Here is a 23,166-nt window from a genome sequence, read left to right on the forward strand (position 1 = left end):
AGATCTATATTTCGTTTTTGTTTTTTTATACGTTCGATGGCCTCTTCTACATGAAGATCTGATCGGTTGTAGTGGAAGGTCACGTCAGAGGTCATACGAGTGGCTTTTGACCCTATGATGTCAGACATTCGATTAACCAATCAGCGTTGATGTTTCTAGTGGGTTACCCACCGTTCTGTGCAACTCAAGCCAAAAACCAGCAGTAACAGACTGTTTCATTAGCTAATCCCTTGCATCATCCAGAAGGTGGGTTACATAACAAATCTTCCAGATCATAGTGTAGTAAAGACAAGTAAAACAAAATTTTGAACTATAAAAACGAAACGAAATAGGATCTGTATTTTAATCAGATTGGTTGATTTAGGAATTAAAATGTCGGTCAACTACCTTAGTGTCTGTTCTCAAGCTGAGCAAATTGTAGACGGAGAGGGTACGGTAAACATACAGGCCCCGAGTTCACAAAGCATTCTCAGACTTAAGTTGAGAATTTACTCAACTTTCAATCACTGTTTATGAGAAATATCTTTGATGCAGAAACACAAAACTTAGCACATAGTTTCTTATTGATGTATTTGATACATTAAAACAACAAAAGTTTTAAAGGGCTATATTTTAGTTAAAATAAGGCAAACAATTTTGAGTAAGTTCTCAACTTAAGTCTGAGAATGCTTTGTGAACTCGGGGCCAGAAAAAGCATTAACTTCCCACCAAAAATTCCTAGCATCCTACTTAAAGCTTTTGGTTTTAAAACAAACTGGGTGCAGGAGTGAATGTTAGCGTTTCTATTTCTATACTACCTAGTTTACTTACTTCGGTATTTTAGGTTCATCGAGGGCTAAAGCCTCTGTTGTCCAGCTGTAAGCAGTGAATATATGATAGAAAGACAATCTAATAGAGAATGTATATTGGCCATGCTAAAGCTGATGTGTTTTATAAGTATCTATGGAACCTGTGTGATAACATAGTGAGTCCGAAGTATGAGGAAAAATGATTAAATAGGCTAAAATATCTTTTTAATGATATACCACGCCAAAGTTAAAAGTTTAGATTTGACAAGCCAACTATTTTTTTCTTTTATCATCTTTGAGTGGCATTTAGCGAGCGGGAAACACATTAACAGAACACAGTTTTTATTGGAAACAATCACAGTTTTATTCTAAAACTAAAAGCACGACGTTTCAACAAGTATCCTCTGGGCTCTTACTGCTATCAAGCTTGATAACGATAAGTGGATACTTGTCGAAATGGGGTGCTTTTAGAATAAAACTAGTGATTGTTTCCAATAAAAACTATGTGTTCTGTTCATATTTTTAAAAAAAATATAGTTAGCCTATTTCGACAATTTTGTTTATAGATCCTAAAAAATAACTTGCGACTCACTCTGCTGTCACAGGTTACAATTGCTCGTTAAATTACATCGGGGATCGTATTTAGAAAAATGTAAACCTCTTAAAATTGATTGATTATAACTTGAAACCAATTTATAGTAACCAAGATTAACTATATAGTGATTTAGAGCTACCATTATTTTTAAGAGATTTATACTTTCATAAATATGGCCTATACCGGCACTCTTTAGTTTTCAGTGGAAGAATAAGATGAAAGACGTTATAAAATACATATATACAAGTCAGCTAATACTAGTATCATTTACATATATACTGTTAATTATATATATTCATTATCACACAGCAAACATATCTAAATACCATTATACAGTGGTCTGACCCCGAGACCTTGCCTGAATGTGTAAAGTAGGAAAGCAACCATCCAAGCATCATGGACATGGTACAGATCGCCATCAAATAAATTCTTGGGAGTGATTATTTGCTCTCCTCATATTTTCTTACAGCAAGGTCAAGGTCATGTTTCCAGGATTATCACAAAGTGCGTATTAATATCCACACAAATAATTAATACATGTTTATAGGCATCGTCACAAGATCTCGACACTAGCCTCCAACCAAAGAACCTATGGAACTGGGTGAGTGGGTTGACAGAAAAATGAGGTTTTACGTCAACTTGACATAAACTAGGTCAATTTGGGACTAACATATGGTTCAATTTTATTTCAAGAATTCGATTGCGCTTAGGGGTCTTTAGCAGTGGGAGGAAACCAGAGGACCCGAGGAAAGCCCATGAGGTTGGACAGGTGACCCAAATCCTTGTCACGTACAACCAGGGATTCAAAACCACTCCAGTTGACTTAATGACAGACCTTATGATACAGCGCGCACATGCTAACCATTCGGTCATGCAACCCCCCTTCCAAACAAAGAACCTGTGTGAATGGAGAGGTGTGTTGAACGACACCACAGATAAATATTGGTTAATTTGTCGTAAACTTGCATCAAAAGTCATATGTTTCAACGTTTTATTACTACGTCAGCGCAAATGGGCAGGTGATTGAAGATCAATCAGTGGGTTATTCGTTTGGATGCTAGTGTCGAAATTTTGCGACAGTACCATATTAAATCAAAAGCTGATGACAACAAATACTGACCTTTGACCATCAACATCTGAATATGGAGTTGCCCCACCTGGAGGTGGAGAAGCTACCTGTAACGAACCACGCCTAGATACTTTCTTCTTATCAGCACTACTCTTTCTTTCTTTCTTACTTTCAGATGCAATTTTCTGTTTATCTGATTTAGCTTTACCTTTGGTAGGTGTGGTATGTTCACCTTTATCAGGTGTAACTGATTTCTCTTCTTCAAGTTCAGCTTCTTTAGGTTTTTCTTCTATTCCAACATTGCTGCAAACATAGATACGGTACATAATAAATCATGTCTGGAGATGGGGTTTAACTTCCACTCTTCAAACAAGATGAGAGAATACTCTTTGAAACATGGTCTAAATAAACAAATCAGTATTTGTTCCTCCATAAGTATGTGTTATAATTTATCAATATCGTATTAAAATTTCTGAACATCATTTGAGGGGTTTTATTATTTAATCCCTTGTGAAAAATTAAATTGTGATGGATGAATCTATAAAATATAAATCAAAATGGTTCAATTCCATTCAGTATTAACAGAGAAATGGGGTTTAACGTCCACTCAACAATTTTAGTAGTGGGTCTTGAGTAGTGGGAGGAACCTGAGGACCCGGAGAAAACCCACGTGGTTGGACAGGTGATTCTACTCCTGATCACGTACAAGCGGCGAATCGAAACCACTCCACTTGACTCAATGACAGACCTTCTGATTCAACGCACACACATTAACACACTCAGCCACCCAACCGTTCCAAGAATGTGAGAAGAACACCCAAGTACATGTATGTTTTTAAAAGCTAAATTTTAATTAAGTGTTCTCGGAGAATACAAGTTTAAATGGCTGTGGCCTATAACTACAAATGCTTACGGATCATCAACAGAAGAAGCTACAAAGACAAATTGTCCACCAAACTCAGCTACAGGAGGAGCTTTACGTTTAACTGGATATGGTACAACACTGAATGCTGCTGCTGGTGGAATCGGAGGACCATGTGGTCCTAGTCCTAATCCATCTAAAACCTGAAGTAAACACACATCATAACAATTACAAACCTCTACTAAATTCATTCAAGATTAAAGGGAGGTAATTCACATATTATTTTGTGGGAGGGGAAGACTAAAGGGAGATAATTAAAACACTTAATTCACAAGAATATAACATATTTCATAATTACAAACCTCTACTAAATTATAAATTCCTTGAAGACTAAAGGGAGCATTTTTATCTTTTGGAAACTAAAGGGAGATAATTCAATCTCATTTATTTCACAAGATATATTTCAAACCCATTTTCTTTTTACTAGTTTTGGAAAAATGTGGGAAAAATGGAGTTTTGCGTCAACTCGACACAAAGTAGGTAATTTCGGGAGTAACATATGGTTCCATTTTATTTCAATAATTCGTTTGCACTTGCACATGCGACCCTACTCCTTGTCACATACAAGTCACACCACTTAACTCAATGACAGACCTTATGATCCAAAGTGAAGGCATTAAACCATTCTTTTGTACAATTACCTCTTCGAGACTGGGTAGTTTTCCGACAGCTAGAGCTTTATCTCCCGGGTGTGTCTGTTTATCAGCACAATCAATAATAATATGTGTCACTCCGATTCCGTCTTCTGGTTTATGTTCAGAATTATCACCATCTGTAGTTTCACCATCTTTACCTTCAACTATTTCCCCAGCTGCTAGTGCTGCCTGGATACACAATAGAATAACACAGTGTTAATAATCAGCAATGAAGAGAGACATCTGAGAGAAATGCGGTTTAAAGTCCACTTGACGCAAACTAGGTCATTTCGGGACTAACATATGGTTCAATTTTATTTCAATAATTCCTTTATGCATAGGAGTCTTTAGCAGTGGGAGGAAACTGGAGGACGTGGAGAAAACCCATGAGGTTAAACAGACAACCCTTGTCACGTACAACCAAGGAATCGAAACCACACCAGTTGACACAATGACAGAGCTTATGATACAAAATGCAACACGCACACGCTAACCATTCGGCTATCCAATCCCCCGACTATGGAAGAAATATCATTAAACATCTATTACTTAATGGCAGATAGGGGGGCCACAGTGGTCAAGTTGATATTATTTGCTTTCTATATAATGAATCATGTTTTTATTATTTACCTCTTTTGCTGCTTTTTCAGCTGCTTCTTTCTCCAACTGTTTCTGTCTTTCTTTCTCTCTTTCCTTTTCCTTCTCTTTCTCATGTTTATCTGTTTAAATATAACCAACAACAATTATAACCAACAACAATTATAACCAACAACAATTAATGTTTATCTGTTTAAATATAACCAATAACAATTATAACCAACAACAATTAATGTTTATCTGTTTAAATATAACCAACAATAATTAATGTTTATCTGTTTAAATATAATCAACAATAATTAATGTTTATCTGTTTAAATATAATCAACAACAATTATAACCAACAACAATCATAACCAACAACAATTAATGTTTATCTGTTTAAATATAATCAACAACAATTATAACCAACAACAATTAATGTTTATCTGTTTAAATATAACCAACAATAATAAATGTTTATCTGTTCAAATAGAACCAACAATAATTATAACCAACAACAATTAATGTTTATCTGTTTAAATATAACCAACAATAATAAATGTTTATCTGTTCAAATAGAACCAATAAAAATAAATGTTTATCTGTTTAAATAGAACAAACAATAATTAATGTCAACAACAATAAATGTTTATCTGTTTAAATATAATCAACAACAATTATAACCAACAACAATTAATGTTTATCTGTTCAAATAGAACCAACAATAATTATAACCAACAACAATTAATGTTTATCTGTTTAAATATAATCAACAACAATTATAACCAACAACAATTAATGTTTATCTGTTTAAATATAACCAACAATAATTAATGTCAACAACAATAAATGCTTATCTGTTCAAATAGAACCAACAACAATTAATGTTTATCTGTTTAAATATAACCAACAGAAATAAATGTTTATCAGTTCAAATAGGACCAACAAAGTGAGAGAGAAATAGGGTTTAACTTCCACGACACGAAATAGGTCATTTGGGACTAACATATGGTTCAATTTTCAATAATTGCTTGCACGTAGGGGTCTTAAGCGGTGCGAGGAAACTGAAGGACCAGGAGAAAACACACGACGTTGAATCAATCTCCTTGTCACTACAACTGGGGAATCAAAACCATGCAAGATGACTCAATGACAGACCTTATGATACAGCGCACACAGGCTAACCATTCGGCCATCCAGCCCCCAACCCCCATTTAATCATATAACATTCACAATCTTTATTTACCTTTGCCCTTTCCTTTTTTACCAGAAGGAGGATGTTGAGCACCATCTTCATCTGATTTTTCAGATGGTGTTGGTGGTCGTTTAGTTTGTAACGTGGTACGATCCCAATTATCAAGTAGCTCAGCCAATTCTTTTTGACCGTGTTCAAAACTACGGAACCTAAAGCAAATAAATGAAATAATTATTTTTATACAAGAATATGAGTCAAATATGTGTTGAATAACAATACTATATTACATGCAGACTAATAATATAAAGTGACCTAATCTATTTTTCACAATGAAATGACATCCTACTGGGATAATGAAGACAGGCATACACCATACAGTGTGCTATAAGAGAAATTTTGTCCGCACAGCTGCACTACGGTCTACTCTTATATCGAATTCTAACTGCCAAGGGATCTTTTACATGCACGCCAATGTATACACAGGACCTCGATTTTCATGGCTTTAATAAGTGTATCTATCGATCTATCTATATAAATAACAAATGTGTGGGTGCAAATTAACAGAACTAACACAGTTTTATGGGAAAACAATCACTGGTTTTTTATACACAAGCACAACATTTCGATATATAGTATTGCTTGATAACGATAAGAGGATACTTATCGAAACGTTGTGCTTGTGTATAATAAACCAGTGATTGTTGTCCTATATAACTGTGTCATGATTCCAATCGTTAAATGCCACTAAAGGATTATATGCAAATTAAGTTTAATAACAGTAACATATGATGTAAGCTGGCGGGAAAGCGTTTAACAAAGAAGATGGTGAGTAAGCAGATCTTGGGCCTCTGGCAAAGTCGGGTATCGAGCTAGTCTAAATAAACATCATGAGTATCTTTCCTAACAGTAACAAATGATGTAAGCTAGTGGGAAAGCGTGCAAGAAAGAAGATGGCGAGCAAGCAGATCTTGGGCCTCTGGCAAAGCCAGGTATCTAGCTAGTCCAAAATAAGCATGATGAGTATCTTTCCTACAATAAAATATGTAATACTAATCGTACCTCTGCATTAAGATCAGTTCTCCTTCTTTAGCCTGTTCTTTTACATGATCTTCTGAACTACAACTCATATCGCCATCTTTACTTTTCTCTCGATCAGTCTTTTCTTTACCATCAACTTTCTTACCATCTTTACCCAACTTCTTCTTTCTAAACACAGATGTTAACAGTTTCATTAGATGATTTTCAGAGAATGAGAGAGATAAGAGAGATCAGAGAGAGATCAGAGAGAGAGAGAGAGAGAGAGAGAGATCAGAGAGAGATCAGAGAGAGGGGAGAAGAGAAGAAAGAGGGAGAGAGAGAGAGAGAGAGAGAGAGAGAAATGGGGTTTGAGTCCACTGGACACAAACTAGGTCATTTCGGAACTAACATATGGTTCAATTTTATTTCAATAATTTGCTTGCGCGTAGGGGTCTTTAGCAGTGGGAGGAAACCAGAGGACCCGGAGAAAACCCATGAGGATGGACAGGCGACCCTACTACTTCTCAGCTACACCTAACACAATGACAGACTTTGTGATCAAATAAACCATTCAGTCACTCAACACCCCTGTGAACAAAAACGGTACTTACTTGTTTTCATCGAGATTAGAATCACTTTTTTCTGTTTGATGAGATTCTGGTCGTTCCATATTAGAACCAGTCTTACTGGCGGTATGTTCACTGTCGTGTTGTTTTGGTCCCATTTGTGATTTCTGACCAACTCTATCCGTACTGGTTGTAGCACCTGTACGACCGCCAGCTTGACCCTTCTTATCTTTGTCTTTATTGTCTGCTTGTTTGCCCTTTTTACCTTTCTTGTTTTTATTACTGAGAAAAAAAAATTAAATGGGGTTTAATGCAGTAATGGGATTTAAAAAATTGTCTTGTCGGACATTTTACCAAAAATAAAGGGGTATAACTCTTATCATTATTTAAGCAGACTGGGTGAATGAAGAAGAGCTTATGCCATACAGTTTGTTTTGAGGGAAATTTTACCCAGGCCAGTGACACTACAGCCTACTCTTATTTTGAACTCCATCTGTCGATGGTTCTTTTACGCGCACGCCAATGTGATCATGGGACCTTGTTTTTTTTCGATCTATCCAAATGACTATATTGTTGCGTTTCTGGCGAACCGACGAATCTGATATATCTAAGTATTGAGAATTATGTGTTTGAAATTTGGTTCTGTTGTTATATCTGTGGACATCAAATAATAACATTCATTTGTGATTATTATTTCATACATAATTTCAAATGCTTAATTCTCAATACCGGTACTTAAATATCAGATTCATTGGTTCGCCAGAAACGCGACTATATGTTGTCCCTTGCCAGGACCGTAGATTCAAATAACATACTCATATTATATAAGATCCATCTCCACAATCCACCCTATATCATGCTTAACTTTTAGTTCTTCCTTTTCCAAAGATTCAGGATTCAGAATATTTATTGGTTGAGAGTTAAAATCCAATGAAAAGGCTACATTCTTAAAATATTTTAGCTTAAGTCAATCTGATTATACTTTTAATGGCCTCTACTACATGAAGATCTGACTGGTTGTAGTAGGTGGTCGCATCAGGGGTCATACAAGCGGCTTTTGATGCTATGACGTTAGATATTTGATTAACTAATCAGCTTTGATGTTTCTAGTGGAATGCAATGGCTTACGCCAAGAACTCGCTACAACAGACTTTTGAATGATATGACACAATAACTGAAATCTTTTTTTATACTTTCGATGGCCTACACTACATGAAGATCTGACAGGTTGTAGTAGAAGCTAGCATCAGGTCATACAAGCGGCTTTTGACCCTATGACGTCAGACATTTGATTAAGCAATCAGCAATGATGTTTCGCCGTAACAGATCGTTTCATTGGCTAATCCCTCACATCAACAAGAATGGGGGTTATAAAACAACTCTCACAGATCCTAGTGTAGTAAAGACAAGTAAAACAAAATTTTGAACTATAAAAAACGAAACGAAATAGGACCTGTGTTTTAATCAGATTTGTGAATTAAGACAACAGAGATCAGCCTTAAAACTTTTGAGCAGACCCTTCTTTATAAAAAAAAAAAATTATAAACAATATTTTATTGAGAAAATCAACTTACGCTTCTTCCTCGAGACGTTTTCTTTCTTCATCTTCAGCTTCTTTCAACTTTCTTTCTCTTTCCTTCTCTTCTTGTTCTCTGTAAAATTCAAAAATAAAATTAATGAACTTCAAAAATAAACAAGAAGGCTCAGTCTGGCATTTTTGTATCAAACAGATCAGCAGTAAATATTCGTTTGGCTGCAAATATCACTGATAGAGATGACATCAGGCAAGTTAATTTGTGTATTAAATACTAAAATTAATTTTCAAATTAAATATTAAAACTAATTTTCATACTAAAACTAATTTTCTAATAAAGAAAAATATTATACTAGTTGAAATTTTGGACTCGTGTGACATATTTCATTGCAAAGCACATGCGAATGTCTGTAATTTAAGTTGTTTAATAATGGGGGGCTATGGTGGCTAAGTGGGTAAGACGCTGGCTCGCTAGCCTGGAGTTTGGGTGTTCGATCCCTGCATTGGCCGAGAAAATACATCCAGATTTTCCGGCGTGGTTCCCCCTTGTCAGTGATGCAGGACAGAGGGCCTGACAAGTACAGCTGTCTAGTCATTCAGATGGGATGAAAAACTGAGGTCCTGTGTACACATTGGCGTGCACGTAAAAGATCCCTTGGCAGTTGGAAGTCGATATAAGAGTAGACCTTAGTGCCACAGTCTGGGCAAAATTTCCCTCATAGCATACTGTATGGTATATGCCCGTCTTCATTAATCCAGTTCAGAGCAGAACAGTAAGACGTTAAACCCCATTTCATTTCAATACAGTGAATGGTCCTCCGTGTTGTTTCAATATATTACTTAATGTCTTGCTCTCGACCATTAAACCACACTTAGTTCATCGAGTTAAATATGAATACATGGGTATTTACTTTTTAATTCTTTCTTTTTTAACTTCAAGTCTCTTTTGATCTACGACAGCTTTTTCTTCTTCTGGCAGAGCATCATATTCTTCTTCGGACATTTCTTCTAATCTCTGTCTTTCTTGTTCTTCGTGTAATTTCGCTAGACGAGCTGAAAACATGAAAAAAAAACAACGAAATAAATCACAATATCAAATTTGGACTCTATATTTCATTAACATTTATGCTATGGAATTCAAATTAGAATGGCTATTAATATTAACACAATCTTCTGGTCATTTTGTGACAAACGCGCGAGAGAGAGAAATGGGGTTTAAGGTCCACTTGCTCGGCACATAATAGGTCATTTCAGGACCATTTTTATCTAATAATGAGCTTGCATGTAGAGAGGGTTCTTTAGCATTGGAAGGAAACCAGAAGACCCCAAGAAAATACCCTACTCCTGGTCACGTCCAAGTGGAAAATCTAAACCACGCCACTTTAATCAATGACAGACCGAAATTGAACCATTTTTGGACTCATATTCCTATAGCGCTAGCCTTTAATGGAAAACAATTGTATGTGAAGTTACGCCTATAATATGAAATGCCTACCTTTTTCCTCATCTTCCTTTCGTTCCTGTTCTTTAAGGACAGTATAATCCAACTTGAGTGTGAGGAAGAATATAAATCGTCGATTGTTTAAAGCTTTTAATATAGCATTAGCTGTAGATAAAAAGTTCTGGGAGAAGAGTGATTCTAATCCATCAAATACAACACCTCTATGACAATCATTTAACTACAAATAGAAGATAAAAATACAATCTGATTAAAAGATAAAACTACAATCTGATTGACAAAGAGAGAGAGAGAGAGAGAGAGAGAGAGAGAGAGAGAGAGATGTGTTTAACAGTCCACTTGACACAATCTAGGTCATTACGGGACTAACACATGGTTTCAGCAGTGGGAGGAAACCAGAGGACCCGGAGAAAACCCATGTGGTTGGACAGGCGACCCTACTCCTTGTCACGTACAACCGGTGAATCAAAACCATGACAATTGACTCAATGACACACTTTATGATACAACACTAACCATTTGGCCATCCAACCCCTCCTGGTTGGCAAGTCAGTTCCTTACTCACTGAGTCACCGTGGCTCCCCGAAATAAAATAAATGACTGCTATAATTTTTTAACATACTTGTAGTCTTTCAGCTATTATTTCTGTAAGTAATTCTTCAGGTAGAACACAGCTCATTAACCCTTCTTCACCTGCGATACTAGCGCTAACACTTAATCTTCTAGATATAGGTGCTGCTAGAGGTGGTGGGCTACTAGGTACCTATAATTACAATGTTCATTTACAATCAGGTAGTTATACCTACAATTACAATGTTCATTTACAATCAGGTAAACATACATTACAATTTTTATTTACAATCAGGTAGTTAAACATACATTATATGTATGAGCTAAATCTATTGCAGGTCTTTCTTTAGGCCTGAAATGTTATCTAAACTATTAATTAGACATTGATTAACTTATCCAGACCATATAATCAACTCTTCATGGCATCGCTAGCCTGTGATGTTTATTGGATTAGGTTCCGATTTGCTGTTCGACTTCCATTCATAATTAAATCAAAAAATGGATAATCAAGACTATGTTTTTATCGTACCGACTTTAGTAATGATGATCGAGGCTAGGCCTAAAATTCAATCGCTAATATCTCGGTTCAGAGTGGAGCAATTTGACCGACATTTTCAGCATATTCAGCCCCTTTAATTATATTTCAGTAGTCGAAGGTGAGAGAGAGAAATTGGGTTTAATGTCCACTTGACACAATTTAATTTTATTTCAATAATTTGCTTGTGCATAGGAGTTTTTAGCAGTGGGAGGAAACCGGAGGGCCCAGAGAAAACCCACGAGGTTGAACAGGCGACCCTACTCCTTGTCACGAACAACCTGGGAATAAGAACCACACCACTTGACTCAATGACAGACCTTTGGAAATATAGACCAGATTTTATTTGTCATAAGAAATATGTAGTTTGGGAGAAACCAAAAAGAAATCCTGAGGAACTTTCTTTGCCAACACTGGGAGCGAATCTCCTGGTTAGCGAGCCAGCGTCTAATATTTAGATAAATTGAACTGACCTGACTACCTGTAGCACCGTCAACTGATGATGTATTAACTCCTGTTTTAGTACCAGCCATACTAGTAGGATGATGTTTACCTTTAACTTCAGATATAGTACTTGTCTTTCTATTAGATATCATTGATGGTGCAATACCAACTTGACCACCACCACCAGTTACCACAGCTATAACATAAATACATTAATATTAAATTACAAAATAAGGCATGCTTTACTCGCTAGTCTCACAGGTGCCACACCCAACAAGTTACAAGATTTTTCTATACTCCCACTGGGACATTGTAATCTAGTGGCCAGAACCCTGCCACTTGAATAACACAACCAGGCATTGAGTTCACAAAGCGAGAGAGAGAAAGAAAGAGGAGTGGAGTTTAACATTCATTCGACACAAATTAGGGCATTTCGGGACAAATATATGGTTGAACTTATTTCAATAATTTGCTTGTGCGTAGGGGTCTTTAGCAGTGGGAGGAAACCAGAGTACCCGGGAAAAAAACACAAGGTTGGACAGACGACCCTACTCCTTGTCACGTACAACCGGGGAATTGAAACCGCGCCAGTTGACTCAATGACAGACGTTATGATTCGGCCATCTGCAATTGAAACCAAGCACAATCAGAGGTCAGACAGAACAGTTCCTACATTCATTTATTTATTGTTGACACATGGCTTGAAAACGTTGAGAGAACCCACCGAAACGTCGCTTTAATTAAAATAGTAATTGTGTTCCATATTATGTTTTTGAGTTTATTACATTGCAATAAGTTAAAGTTAAAATACTTACCAGTACCTTGAGTATGAGCAGCTACTGCTTCAACACTAAGTCCACCAGCACCACTTCTCTTCTCAGCTTCTTCCTGTTCACTTCCTCTCTGTTCTTCAGCTTTTTTTCTAGCTGCTTCTGCACATAATTCTCTAGCTTGTCTACCAGCAGACGTGTTGCCATTGGAGATAGCATCTAGCACCACACCATCGACAGTTAGGATGGAGGCTTCATAATGTTTAGCTAAAGTAACAGCTGTGCTGGTTTTACCTGATAAATAAAAGAATTGGATTGAGGTCAAATCATTTTGATTTTCTGTTCTTTGGGAAATTTCGCTTCTTTTTTTCTTTGAGGAAAAAGAATAATTTCATTTACAAACCTAAAGTACTTGGCTGCATTGTTCAAAAGCTTTTTTGCGTTATTCAAGAGGTTATTTATATATCTAGACCCAGATGAAATGAAATGAAATGGGGTTTAACGTCCTACTGGCCAGGTTTTAGGGAACGGTAGTTTTAATTCATTTCAAGAGAGAGAAACCTGGGGTTTACTATCCACTTGACACAAGGTCATTTCGGGACTAACATATGGTTCAATTTCATATCTAATTGCGTACGGGTCTTTAGCAGTGGGAAGAAACATGAGAACCCGGATAAAACCCATGAGGTTGGACAGACAGATGACCCTACTGTCACCCACAAGATGGGAATCAACACCATGCAGTCCAATGTGTACATGAGACCTCGGTTTTCCATCCCGTCTCATCCGAACAACTAAACAGCTGTCCATTCATGTCAGGCCCTCCATGCCAGAAAAATCCTGTAGAACTTTCTCGGCCAACACCAGGAGCAAACCCAAGGCCACCAGACTAGCGAGCCAGCGGCTTACCCACTGAAACACCGCAGATCCCCTAAAAATAAATAATTAAAATTAAAAGCCTTACCAGCCATAGGTGCACCATGTACAATAATAGCTATTCCTCGTCGATTACGTGCAGCTTTACCTTCTGGTGTTAAATCTATACCAAGATGGCGGGCAATAGCAGCAGACACGGGTGTTATCTCCAATTCACCAACACTAGTACTACTAGCTCCAGCTTGTACTAAATATACAAAATATACAAAATAAAACATTTTACATTTAAAAAAATAAGAGAGAGGGAGAGAGAGAGAAATGGGGTTTAACGTCCACTCAAAACAAACTAGGTCATTTCGGGACTAACATATGGTTTAATTTTATTTCAATAATTCGCTTGCGCGTAGGGGTCTTTAGCAGTCTGTCAAAACCGGAGGACACAGAGAAAACCCACGAGGTTGGACAGGCAACCCTACTCCTTGTTGCGTAAAACCCGGGATTCGAAACCACGCCAGTTGACTCAATGACAGGCTTTATGATAAGGCGCGCACGTGCTAACCATTGGGCCATCCAACCCCCCCAAATAAGAGAGAGAAACAGGGTTTAATTTCCATTTGACACAAATTAGGTTATTTTGCGTTTAAGACCATTCAGCCATCCAACCGGGCGGTCGTCTCCGGAATGATGATAATCTACATGATGACCTCATGAGTTAGTAGAATGTCAAAACTTTTAACAACAACCATATGGCCAGGCGACCCTACTCCTTGTCATGTACAACCCGGGAAATCGAAACCATGTCAGTTGATTCAATGGCAGACCTTATGATACAACGCACACATGCTAACCATTCGACCATCCAACCCCCCACAAAATCTCTATAAACATAACTTTCGTAGATTTCCGTAGATTTTTGCAACAATGTACCTAACAGATCCTCTCGTGTTGTGATAACTGTATAAGACAGTGATTCTCAACCAGTGTGCCGCGAAATTCTCAACGGCACTCTAAGAAAATTAAAAAAAACATGTGATCCCAATTGACCTAATTGAATATTCACTGACATAATAGCTGTGTTTTTCTTTATTTAGTTTGAGTCATTCTATGTATCTATGACTAGTCTGTGTACTGTCTACAGATCTATGACGTCTATGATTTGCAATAGGTTTTTTTGGGGGTTTTTTTTTTTGCAAAATTCAAATAATTTTCCTATATTTAGCCAGGTGTGCTGCTATCATTTTCATTTGTTCCAAGGTGAGCGAGAGAGAGAAATGGGGTTTAATGTCCACTCGACACAAACTAGGTCATTTCGGGACTAACATATGGTTTTTAACTTTATTTCAATAATTCGCTTGCACGTAGGGGTCTTTAGCAGTGGGAGGAAACCGGAGGACCCGGAGAAAACCCACGAGGTTGGACAGTTGTTCCAAGGTGTGCCGTTGGCAAAAATGGTTGAAAACCACGGATATAAGATATAATAATAATTACCTGATAGATCGTCTTGTTGTTGTTGTTGTGGTGGTGGTTGTGGTACTACTGGATGTTTAGGTATATCATCACGGGATGGTACTGTAGTAGTTGTTACTGGTGATATTTCTACTGTTACTTCACTCTCAACCGTTTCTTCACCTCCTCAATAAATAAACAATATTTACACAGTTAAATATAATTCACTTGAGCTTGGTTGGAAAGATTTTGAGCTTCTTACAAACTTAAAGGAATATCAGTTCCAAAAAATGGCTCAGAGAGAGAGAGAGAGAGAGAGAGAGAGAGAGAGAGAGAGAGAGATATTTTAACATCCACTCACACAAACTAGGTCATTTCAAGACTAACACATGGTTCAATTTTATTTCAATAATTCACTTGCGCGATGGGGTCTTTAGCAGTGGGAGGAAACCGGAGGACCCGGAGAAAACCCATGAGGTTGGACAAGCGACCCTACTCCTTGTCACGTACAACCGGGGAATTGAAATCAAGTCAGGTGACTCAATAACAGACCCTTTGATACAACATGCACATGCTAATCATTCAGCCATCCAATAACCCCGCTCCCCCTTCCCAAATCTCACTGAAACATGGGGGTATAATAAAATAACATTTACACAATTCGACAACATTGATCTCACCTTCTTTATCTTTTTCAGCTTGTTCTTGACGAGCTGCCTCGGCTGCATCCTCTACCTCTTGTCTTTGTTTTTCTTCTTCCTCGAGACGTTTCATCTGGTCTGAAAAATAAATAAATATGATAAAAAACAGATCCCACAAATTTTCCTCACTGTATCGGGTATGCCCGTCTTTATTAGTCCAGTTCGGAGCAGAACAGTAGGACGTTAAACCTCATTTCATTTCATGTCACTGTAATTGGGGATATTCTAGGTCAAAGGATGGCCAATCTCGTAATCAAAGTGTTACTACTTACCATCGTAATATTGTAATAATTCTGGTGGTAATTTATCACCAGTCGGACGTGGTGGTAATAATATTGTATTATATTCATCATAACCTTTCATTAACCTCAATACCTACAAATATTTAGAAAAAAAAATCAACATTAGAAAAAAAAATCAAAGTTAGAAAAAAAAATCGAGAAAAAACCAAAGTTAGAAAGAAAAATAAGGAGAGAGAGAGAGAAATGGGGTTTAACGTCCACTCGACACAAACTAGGTCATTTCGGGACTAACATATGGTTTAATTTTATTTACATAATTCGCTTGCGCGTAGGGGTCTTTAGCAGTGGGAGGAAACCGGAGGACCCGGAGAAAACCCACGAGGTTGGACAGGCGACCCTACTCCTTGTCAAATACAACCGGGGAATCGAAACCCCGCCAGCTGCCTCAATGACAGACTGTATGATACAGCGTGCGAGTGCTAACCATTCAGCCATCCACACACCACCCCCTTCCGGGCCCGGCTGTAAATAATTCATTGCTGTAATTGTGTTAAACTCACCTTTTCTTCTTCTAAATATGTATTATCAAACTCTAGATTATAAACTTCTATCGGGAAGCTACATGGATTACGAACTATAATCTCTTGCTCATCTCCACTACTGTGAGGTAAAATAGGTCCAAACTGAACTAAGTTACGATCAAATTCAAGCCGTGGTTCCAAACCTTGACCACGACAGAGTAATAAAATTCTCTGACTGCTTTGTCCAATTCGGATTGGTATACGATGCTCATAGTATTTCTGAAATTTACGAGAACAACATTATTTATTCACAATTTGATTAACTATGAAAGATGAAATGAAATGGGGTTTAACGTCCTACTGTTCTGCTCCGAACTGGGCTAATGAAGAAGGGCATACACCATACAGTGTGCTATGAGAGAAATTTTGCCCAGACAGCGGCGCTACGACCTACTCTTATATCGAATTCCAACTGCCAATGGATCTTTTACGTTCAGTCCAATGTGTACGCGGGAGCTCGCGTTGCTGATTAGGGTCTAAACACAGGGGCATTTCCACGATCATCTTCATTAGCAAAGTCTGAACTGAACAGCTGGACACTAAATCCCATTTCGTTTTTGCATTTCCACGACCCCACCTTCAATATTTTTACGCACATGTCAATCTGTTGAAATATTAAATCTTGTTACCTCTTCGGTTGGCATAAATTTAACTTGAACATTCATTCTCTGGCCTGGCATTAGATAACCTTCTGGTGGCATCATTTCAAAATGTTGGCACTTTTTCTTCTCGTGTCGCATCTTGCGCCTTAAATGCATTGGAATTCGTTTGTCAGCCTGAAAGCACAAATTTATATTTGTAATGTGAATGCAGGGTTTAACGTCCACTCAACACAAACTAGGTCATAATAATTAATGTGAAGAGAGGGTGTTAGGGTAGAAAGAGGGGTTGGAGGGGGTTACCCCGAGATCTAGCTTGCAAGCACAGTTATGCACAAGTCTGGAACAAACCGATGATTTGTATAATCTATAGCTATTGGGTTAGAAAGCTTGATCATCTGAGAGAGAGAGAGAGAGAGAGAGAGAGAGAGAGAGAGAGAGAGAGAGAGAGAGAGAGAGAGAGAAATGGGGTTTAACGTCCACTCTACACAACCTAGGTCATTTTGGGACTAACACATGGTTCAACTTTATTTCAATAATTCCCTTGCGCGTAGAGATCTTTAGCAGTGGGAGGAAACCAGAAGACCCGGAGAAAACCCACGAGGTTGGACAGGCGACCCTACTACAAACAGGCAATCAAAACCACGCCAGTTGACTCAATGACAGGCCTTATGATACAGCACGCACGTGCTAAACATTCGGACATCCAGTCCCACGATTGGTAATGGTATTGAAGTACTAATTTTTTTTTTTTTTATAAGCAATATTTTATTCAGATTTGTATCTGAATAGGGATTGGGGAACAGGCATAGCCTATATTAAACCCCTCTCCTTTTATTGATTATAAAAGTTATTTATAACTAACCTGTTTTCTTTCTTTTTCAGTTTGTAATGTGCTCCATTCACAGCGGACATGTTGATAATTATGTAGTTGGACTGTTATCACTTTACTTTCTCCACAATTAACGTTTTCAAACTCTAGGATATCGTCTGATATTTCCATATCTGGCATGGTTACATTAGCCTTAAGTCGAACAATAACTTGTGGTCCATTGATTATCTAAAAACAAAAGAAAAAACGTCAAATAAATATTCTCACCAATATCACGCTGGAATTACACATTGCTTTTGATTTTCAAAATGAAATCTAGCAAGTTAGATTTTCTCATTTTTTCTCATATGCAACTGGATTGTAAAATCATTTAGGCAATTGTCCTTTTACTTTTTATTTTTAGTTACATCAACGCTAATGCCCCCTGCTGGCCATTTTTATGTAAAATATTAAGATTTGATCAAGCTTTTTGTGTTTTTTTTTGTATTTTATTATCTTTTCCTGTTTTGTATCATATGTAAAAAAATGATATTTAAATTTCGACCATACAATAATCTGGAGAGTTGATTATAGGCCTGTCATGTGAATAAATGTCTAAATATAGTTTATATAACTTTTGAAGCCCAAATAAAGGCATACTATAGACAGATTTAGCACTTACATAATGCTTCTTTAACACAGTGAACGTATAAAATACTATCAAAATTATTATAAAGGTCACCGGAAAAGCTTCATAATCTTTTTAAATAATGCAAGTAATGATGTCAACATATCCTTTCCGTAAGTATAACACGATCCTGAATGTCAATGTTACCTGCCACAGGTAAATTTCAATGTTAGCGATTTCCTCCAATCTCCGTGGTTGTAACTTTCAACCAATACACAATCCATGACATCATTTTAGTCCTTCTGCTCTTTATTATAGGACAAAAATGACGTCACAGATTGTTTATTGGTGGAAATTTACCACTACTCACGGAGAACGTAGGAAATCTACCTGTTGAAATTTACCTGTGGCAGGTAACATTGTCATTCAGGATCATCATGTTATACATATGGATAGGATATGTTGACATAATTCCTTGCATTATTTAAAAAATTAATGAAGCTTTTCTGGTGAACCATAAGAGGAATTGGTTTCTTACATTAATGGGAACTGTTGTTTCTACGGGTCCTAGCTGTAAATTAGCACCTCGAGGATCAAACTTCACCATAAAGTCCACGGTTTCATGATCTGGTGCTCCTGGTAGATTTCGTACACGATCTAATTCCACATGGAAACCCAGATTATGCAGATTTTCTCTCTCTACTTGAAATGACGCTGGAAACCAGCCTGTATTTGTAGCCCGTACAACATGAGTTTTAACAGTACCCAGCACAACGTAACCAAGATCTAATAAATATTCTGGTAGTTTGGCTCTGAAAAATCAAAATTATAAAACATTACCACAGCTTCCAGGATTTCAGGCGCTTGCGTTAAACTGCTGAAACAAAAAATTATAAAATTATAAAACATTACCACAGCTTCCAGGATTTCACGCGCACCCGTTAAACTGCTAGATCACAAGGTCTGTCATTGGTGTGGATTTGATTCCCGGCTTGTACGTCACAAGGAGTCGGGTCGCAGGCCAACCTCGTGGGTTTTCTCCAGGTCCTTCGGTTTCCTCCCACAAAGACCCCTACGCGCAAGTGAATTGTTGAAATAATTATCAAACCGTGGACTCAATAGGGACAATCCTACCGCAACACATCACACGACAATGGGAACTTAGCATAAAACATTATCGTTTTCAATGTTGCTGGAACATTTGTCATGGCTTTGAGCATACAATATTAAAAAAAACTGTGTGGCAATTATATATATACCTGGCCTTAGACTTCTTCCGTTGTCTACTTGCTGTCAGTGATCGGGTATCTTTACTTCCAGCACTATTTGGTGGTGAATCAAAAGCTCTGATTGGTTGGTAGCCTGTTTCTAGTGCATGATCTCTTACAGCCAGGCGTTCAATCTCCATCTGTAATTCAAGCTCTGATGGGGCCGACTCATGCTGATAATGAAAAAAAGGACCAATATTAAGAATAATACAAATAATCTGAACGGTATAGACTGTCCCCAGGTATGAACTTAAAAGGGGTTTAAAGGAGCTAAATTGCTAATATTTGAGACCTAGAAACGGACACAAATGGATAGAACGCTTATAATAATGTAATATGAATGTATATAAACTGTTTTACATTCAATCATTTCTGTTTTTACTCTAAATTCAAATCAGTTATGTTCGGCAAAATACGCTGGATGCCCCAATCGAATGGCAATATCTAGCGTTTGGTTATTCCAATCTACACCAATAGAATTTATTGCGCATGCTCTCCACATAAGAATACGGTGTCACCGTTTGACATGACTTGTGGAATATGTCTAGCCTCGTTCTTCGAATCATTTGTTACAAATGGCGCCGAAATGCATTATGGTACACGATTTTGTCTTAAATATTGGACATCAGAAGCCCATCTTTTCTCGGTAAGATCACAACATCAATGTTGATTTAAATTGACAAATAATTCGTGTTTTCAATGTCGAAGACTTTGGATGACATTGAGTTAGAGACTTTGAGTTGAGCTTCTTTAACACCCTTAATTTCAATCATTGTAAAAGGATAGTACTCACCTGAATATGCTGTCCGACCATTCGCAGTGAATTTCTAACCGACGGCTGATTGGTCAACTGCTGATCAGATGATAGTTTCGCAACATCTTTCGTTAAGTTGACTTTGGCTTCCTTCATCACCGATTCATAGTAACCGCCATCTGTCGTATTTCTAGGTAAATCCAAGGAAATTCTGGGGAAAACTCCTTCACCATACAGATTAATGGTGTCTGGTTCGAAGTGAGCCACCTGAATGCTGAAACTCTTGTGGAATTTTTCCGGTACATCGGGCAGAAATTTCACAGTGACTTTTTGTTCTGAATGTGGTTCAATATAACCCTGTGGATAAAAAATGAAATGGCATTCAGAGAGAGAAGGAGAGAGAGAGAGAGATGGGGTTTAACATCCACTCGACACAAACTAGGTCATTTCGGGACTAACATATGGTTTAATTTTATTTCAATAATTCGCTTGCACATAGGGGTCTTTAGCAGTGGGAGGAAACAGAGAAATGGGGTTCAACGTCCTACTTGTAAATCATTGATACAGCACATTCCAAAAACAACATTTTTGTCACTAACATTTAAAATCATTGACGGGGCACATCCTTTTAAGGCATGGACGAAAAAAATGTCAATCTCCCTTAAAACATATATATTTCAAAAGTGAACTGAAATTCCACAAATATTACGCTACACTCAAATCTGATTAAAATACAGATCTATATTTCGTTACGTTTTTTTATAGTTTCGATGACCTACACTACATGAAGATCTGACCAGTTGTAGTGGGAGGTCACATCAAGTGTCATACGAGCGGCTTTTGACCCTATGATATCAGACATTTGATTAACCAATCAGCGTTGATGTTTCTAGCCACAGTTCTGTGCATCACCATAACGAACAGTTTCATTGGCTAATCCCTCACATCATCCAGAACGCGGGTTACATAACAACTCTTCCAGATCCTAGTGTAGTAAAGACAAGTAAAACAAAATTTTGAACCATAAAAAGACGAAATGAATTAGGATCTGTGTTTTAATCAGAGAGAGAGAGAGATGGGGTTTAACATCCACTCGACACAAACTAGGTCATTTCGGAACTAACACATGGTTCAATTTTATTTCAATAATTTGCTTGCGCGTAGGGGTCTTTAGCAGTGGGAGGAAACTGGAGGACCCGGAGAAAACCCACGAGGTTGGACAAGCGACCCTACTCCTTGTCACGTACAACCGGGAATCGAAAGTGTTTTAATCAGTTTGTTTACTATCTTTAATTAAACTTACTGAGTGTGGAATCATGATTGGTTGTCCTGGTATTGGATTTTTGGCCAGAGCAGGATCCATGTTCAGACCTGTGAAGGTGAAACCAACTTTACCAGTATTTAATAAAGTTATTTCCGACGATGCTAACTGATCATACATCTGAAATACAAACAAACTTCATTGAGATAAAATATCTTGACATAAAAAAAAATTCAGGAAGCAGATTATTAGAATATGTTTTTTTGTTTAAACAATATTTTATTTCAATTGTACACAAGAGAAACAATCAGGGGCCATAGTATCGAAAGGAACCAAGATTTTTGGGTTATAAACATACATTTCAAGTTTCATCAAATTCAAATAAAAATAATGACCTCTAGAGTGTCCACAAGCTAAAAATAATCGGGCCACAATCCAAGATGTTACGGTCCAGTACATGCCAATATCGAAAGGAACCAAGATCTTTGGGAGATAGACCTGTATTTCAAGTTATGGTCTGAAATGCGCAAATATCGAAAGGGACCTGAGTATCCGCAGTAAACCCACCAGATTGAGAAGACGCCTCTATCTCCAAGCCATTATATTAAACTGAAGGCCTTCACTTCAATTCACTTCAATTCTGTTAGGGAAACTGGCCTTGGAGCAACCCATATTATATATTGAGGTGGATGGAGGGAAATGGGGTGTAACGTCCACTTGACACAAACTAGGTCATTTCAGGACTAACATATGGTTTAATTTTATTTCAATAATTCGCTTGTCATGTACAACCGGGAGATCAAAACCACGCCAGTTGACTCAATTTTGTGACTTTTGTTTGTCTGTCTATTCACGGTTGGCGGCTGCAGTAGGGAACGTCCTGAGGTTGAAATTTGGTGAATAGTGGTAATTCTGCTGACTGGGGAGTAGCATAGGCTAGGAGGCGTTGGCCTATAGCACTTCAGGTTTCGGTGTTACGGGCACAACATAAAACAAACCCATTGCACGAGAACATTTCTATTAACAAAGTTCAATAAATACTCATATTACCTGTTTCCCGTAGTCAATATCTTTCGTATCAAACTCGTATTCTACTAAAGAAGCTTCTCCCGTTAGAATTAGTTCATATGTAGGTCCCCCTTCCACTTCACATAGAGCTTTCACTTGACCCCAAATGTCAGCATGTCCATAAAATGTCAAGGTTATCTGCTCTGTATCTCCAGGTTGAAGTGTTCCATATAAAGGTAGAATGTCAAAAATCTGCAAAACCAAAAAATATATTAGCATTTACGTTAATTTCCAACCTGATTATAATACAGAT

General features: G+C 37.4%; 1 protein-coding gene across 1 annotated transcript in view; it reads right to left on the bottom strand.

The window, feature by feature from the left end:
- The window catches only part of LOC126815869 (hydrocephalus-inducing protein homolog), a 48,625-nt gene that overhangs the window by 7,466 nt on the left and 17,993 nt on the right, over positions 1–23,166 (bottom strand). Inside the window, exons 19-44 of the mRNA XM_050541871.2 lie at positions 22,896–23,105; positions 21,888–22,025; positions 20,624–20,941; positions 19,822–20,003; positions 19,101–19,374; positions 17,989–18,183; positions 17,154–17,300; positions 16,504–16,743; positions 15,974–16,076; positions 15,681–15,779; positions 15,043–15,186; positions 13,643–13,801; positions 12,724–12,972; positions 11,938–12,104; positions 10,982–11,122; positions 10,396–10,579; positions 9,812–9,953; positions 8,941–9,018; positions 7,412–7,648; positions 6,843–6,989; positions 5,835–5,992; positions 4,640–4,728; positions 4,016–4,198; positions 3,366–3,517; positions 2,504–2,755; positions 811–855 (exon numbers count right to left, since the gene is read on the bottom strand). Coding sequence (XP_050397828.2) covers positions 811–855; positions 2,504–2,755; positions 3,366–3,517; positions 4,016–4,198; positions 4,640–4,728; positions 5,835–5,992; positions 6,843–6,989; positions 7,412–7,648; positions 8,941–9,018; positions 9,812–9,953; positions 10,396–10,579; positions 10,982–11,122; positions 11,938–12,104; positions 12,724–12,972; positions 13,643–13,801; positions 15,043–15,186; positions 15,681–15,779; positions 15,974–16,076; positions 16,504–16,743; positions 17,154–17,300; positions 17,989–18,183; positions 19,101–19,374; positions 19,822–20,003; positions 20,624–20,941; positions 21,888–22,025; positions 22,896–23,105 — 4,433 coding nt within the window. The remainder of the gene's footprint in view (positions 1–810; positions 856–2,503; positions 2,756–3,365; positions 3,518–4,015; positions 4,199–4,639; positions 4,729–5,834; positions 5,993–6,842; positions 6,990–7,411; positions 7,649–8,940; positions 9,019–9,811; positions 9,954–10,395; positions 10,580–10,981; positions 11,123–11,937; positions 12,105–12,723; positions 12,973–13,642; positions 13,802–15,042; positions 15,187–15,680; positions 15,780–15,973; positions 16,077–16,503; positions 16,744–17,153; positions 17,301–17,988; positions 18,184–19,100; positions 19,375–19,821; positions 20,004–20,623; positions 20,942–21,887; positions 22,026–22,895; positions 23,106–23,166) is intronic.

The sequence above is a fragment of the Patella vulgata genome, chromosome 3 (genome assembly GCF_932274485.2).
Source record: "Patella vulgata chromosome 3, xgPatVulg1.2, whole genome shotgun sequence".
Taxonomy (NCBI): domain Eukaryota; kingdom Metazoa; phylum Mollusca; class Gastropoda; family Patellidae; genus Patella; species Patella vulgata.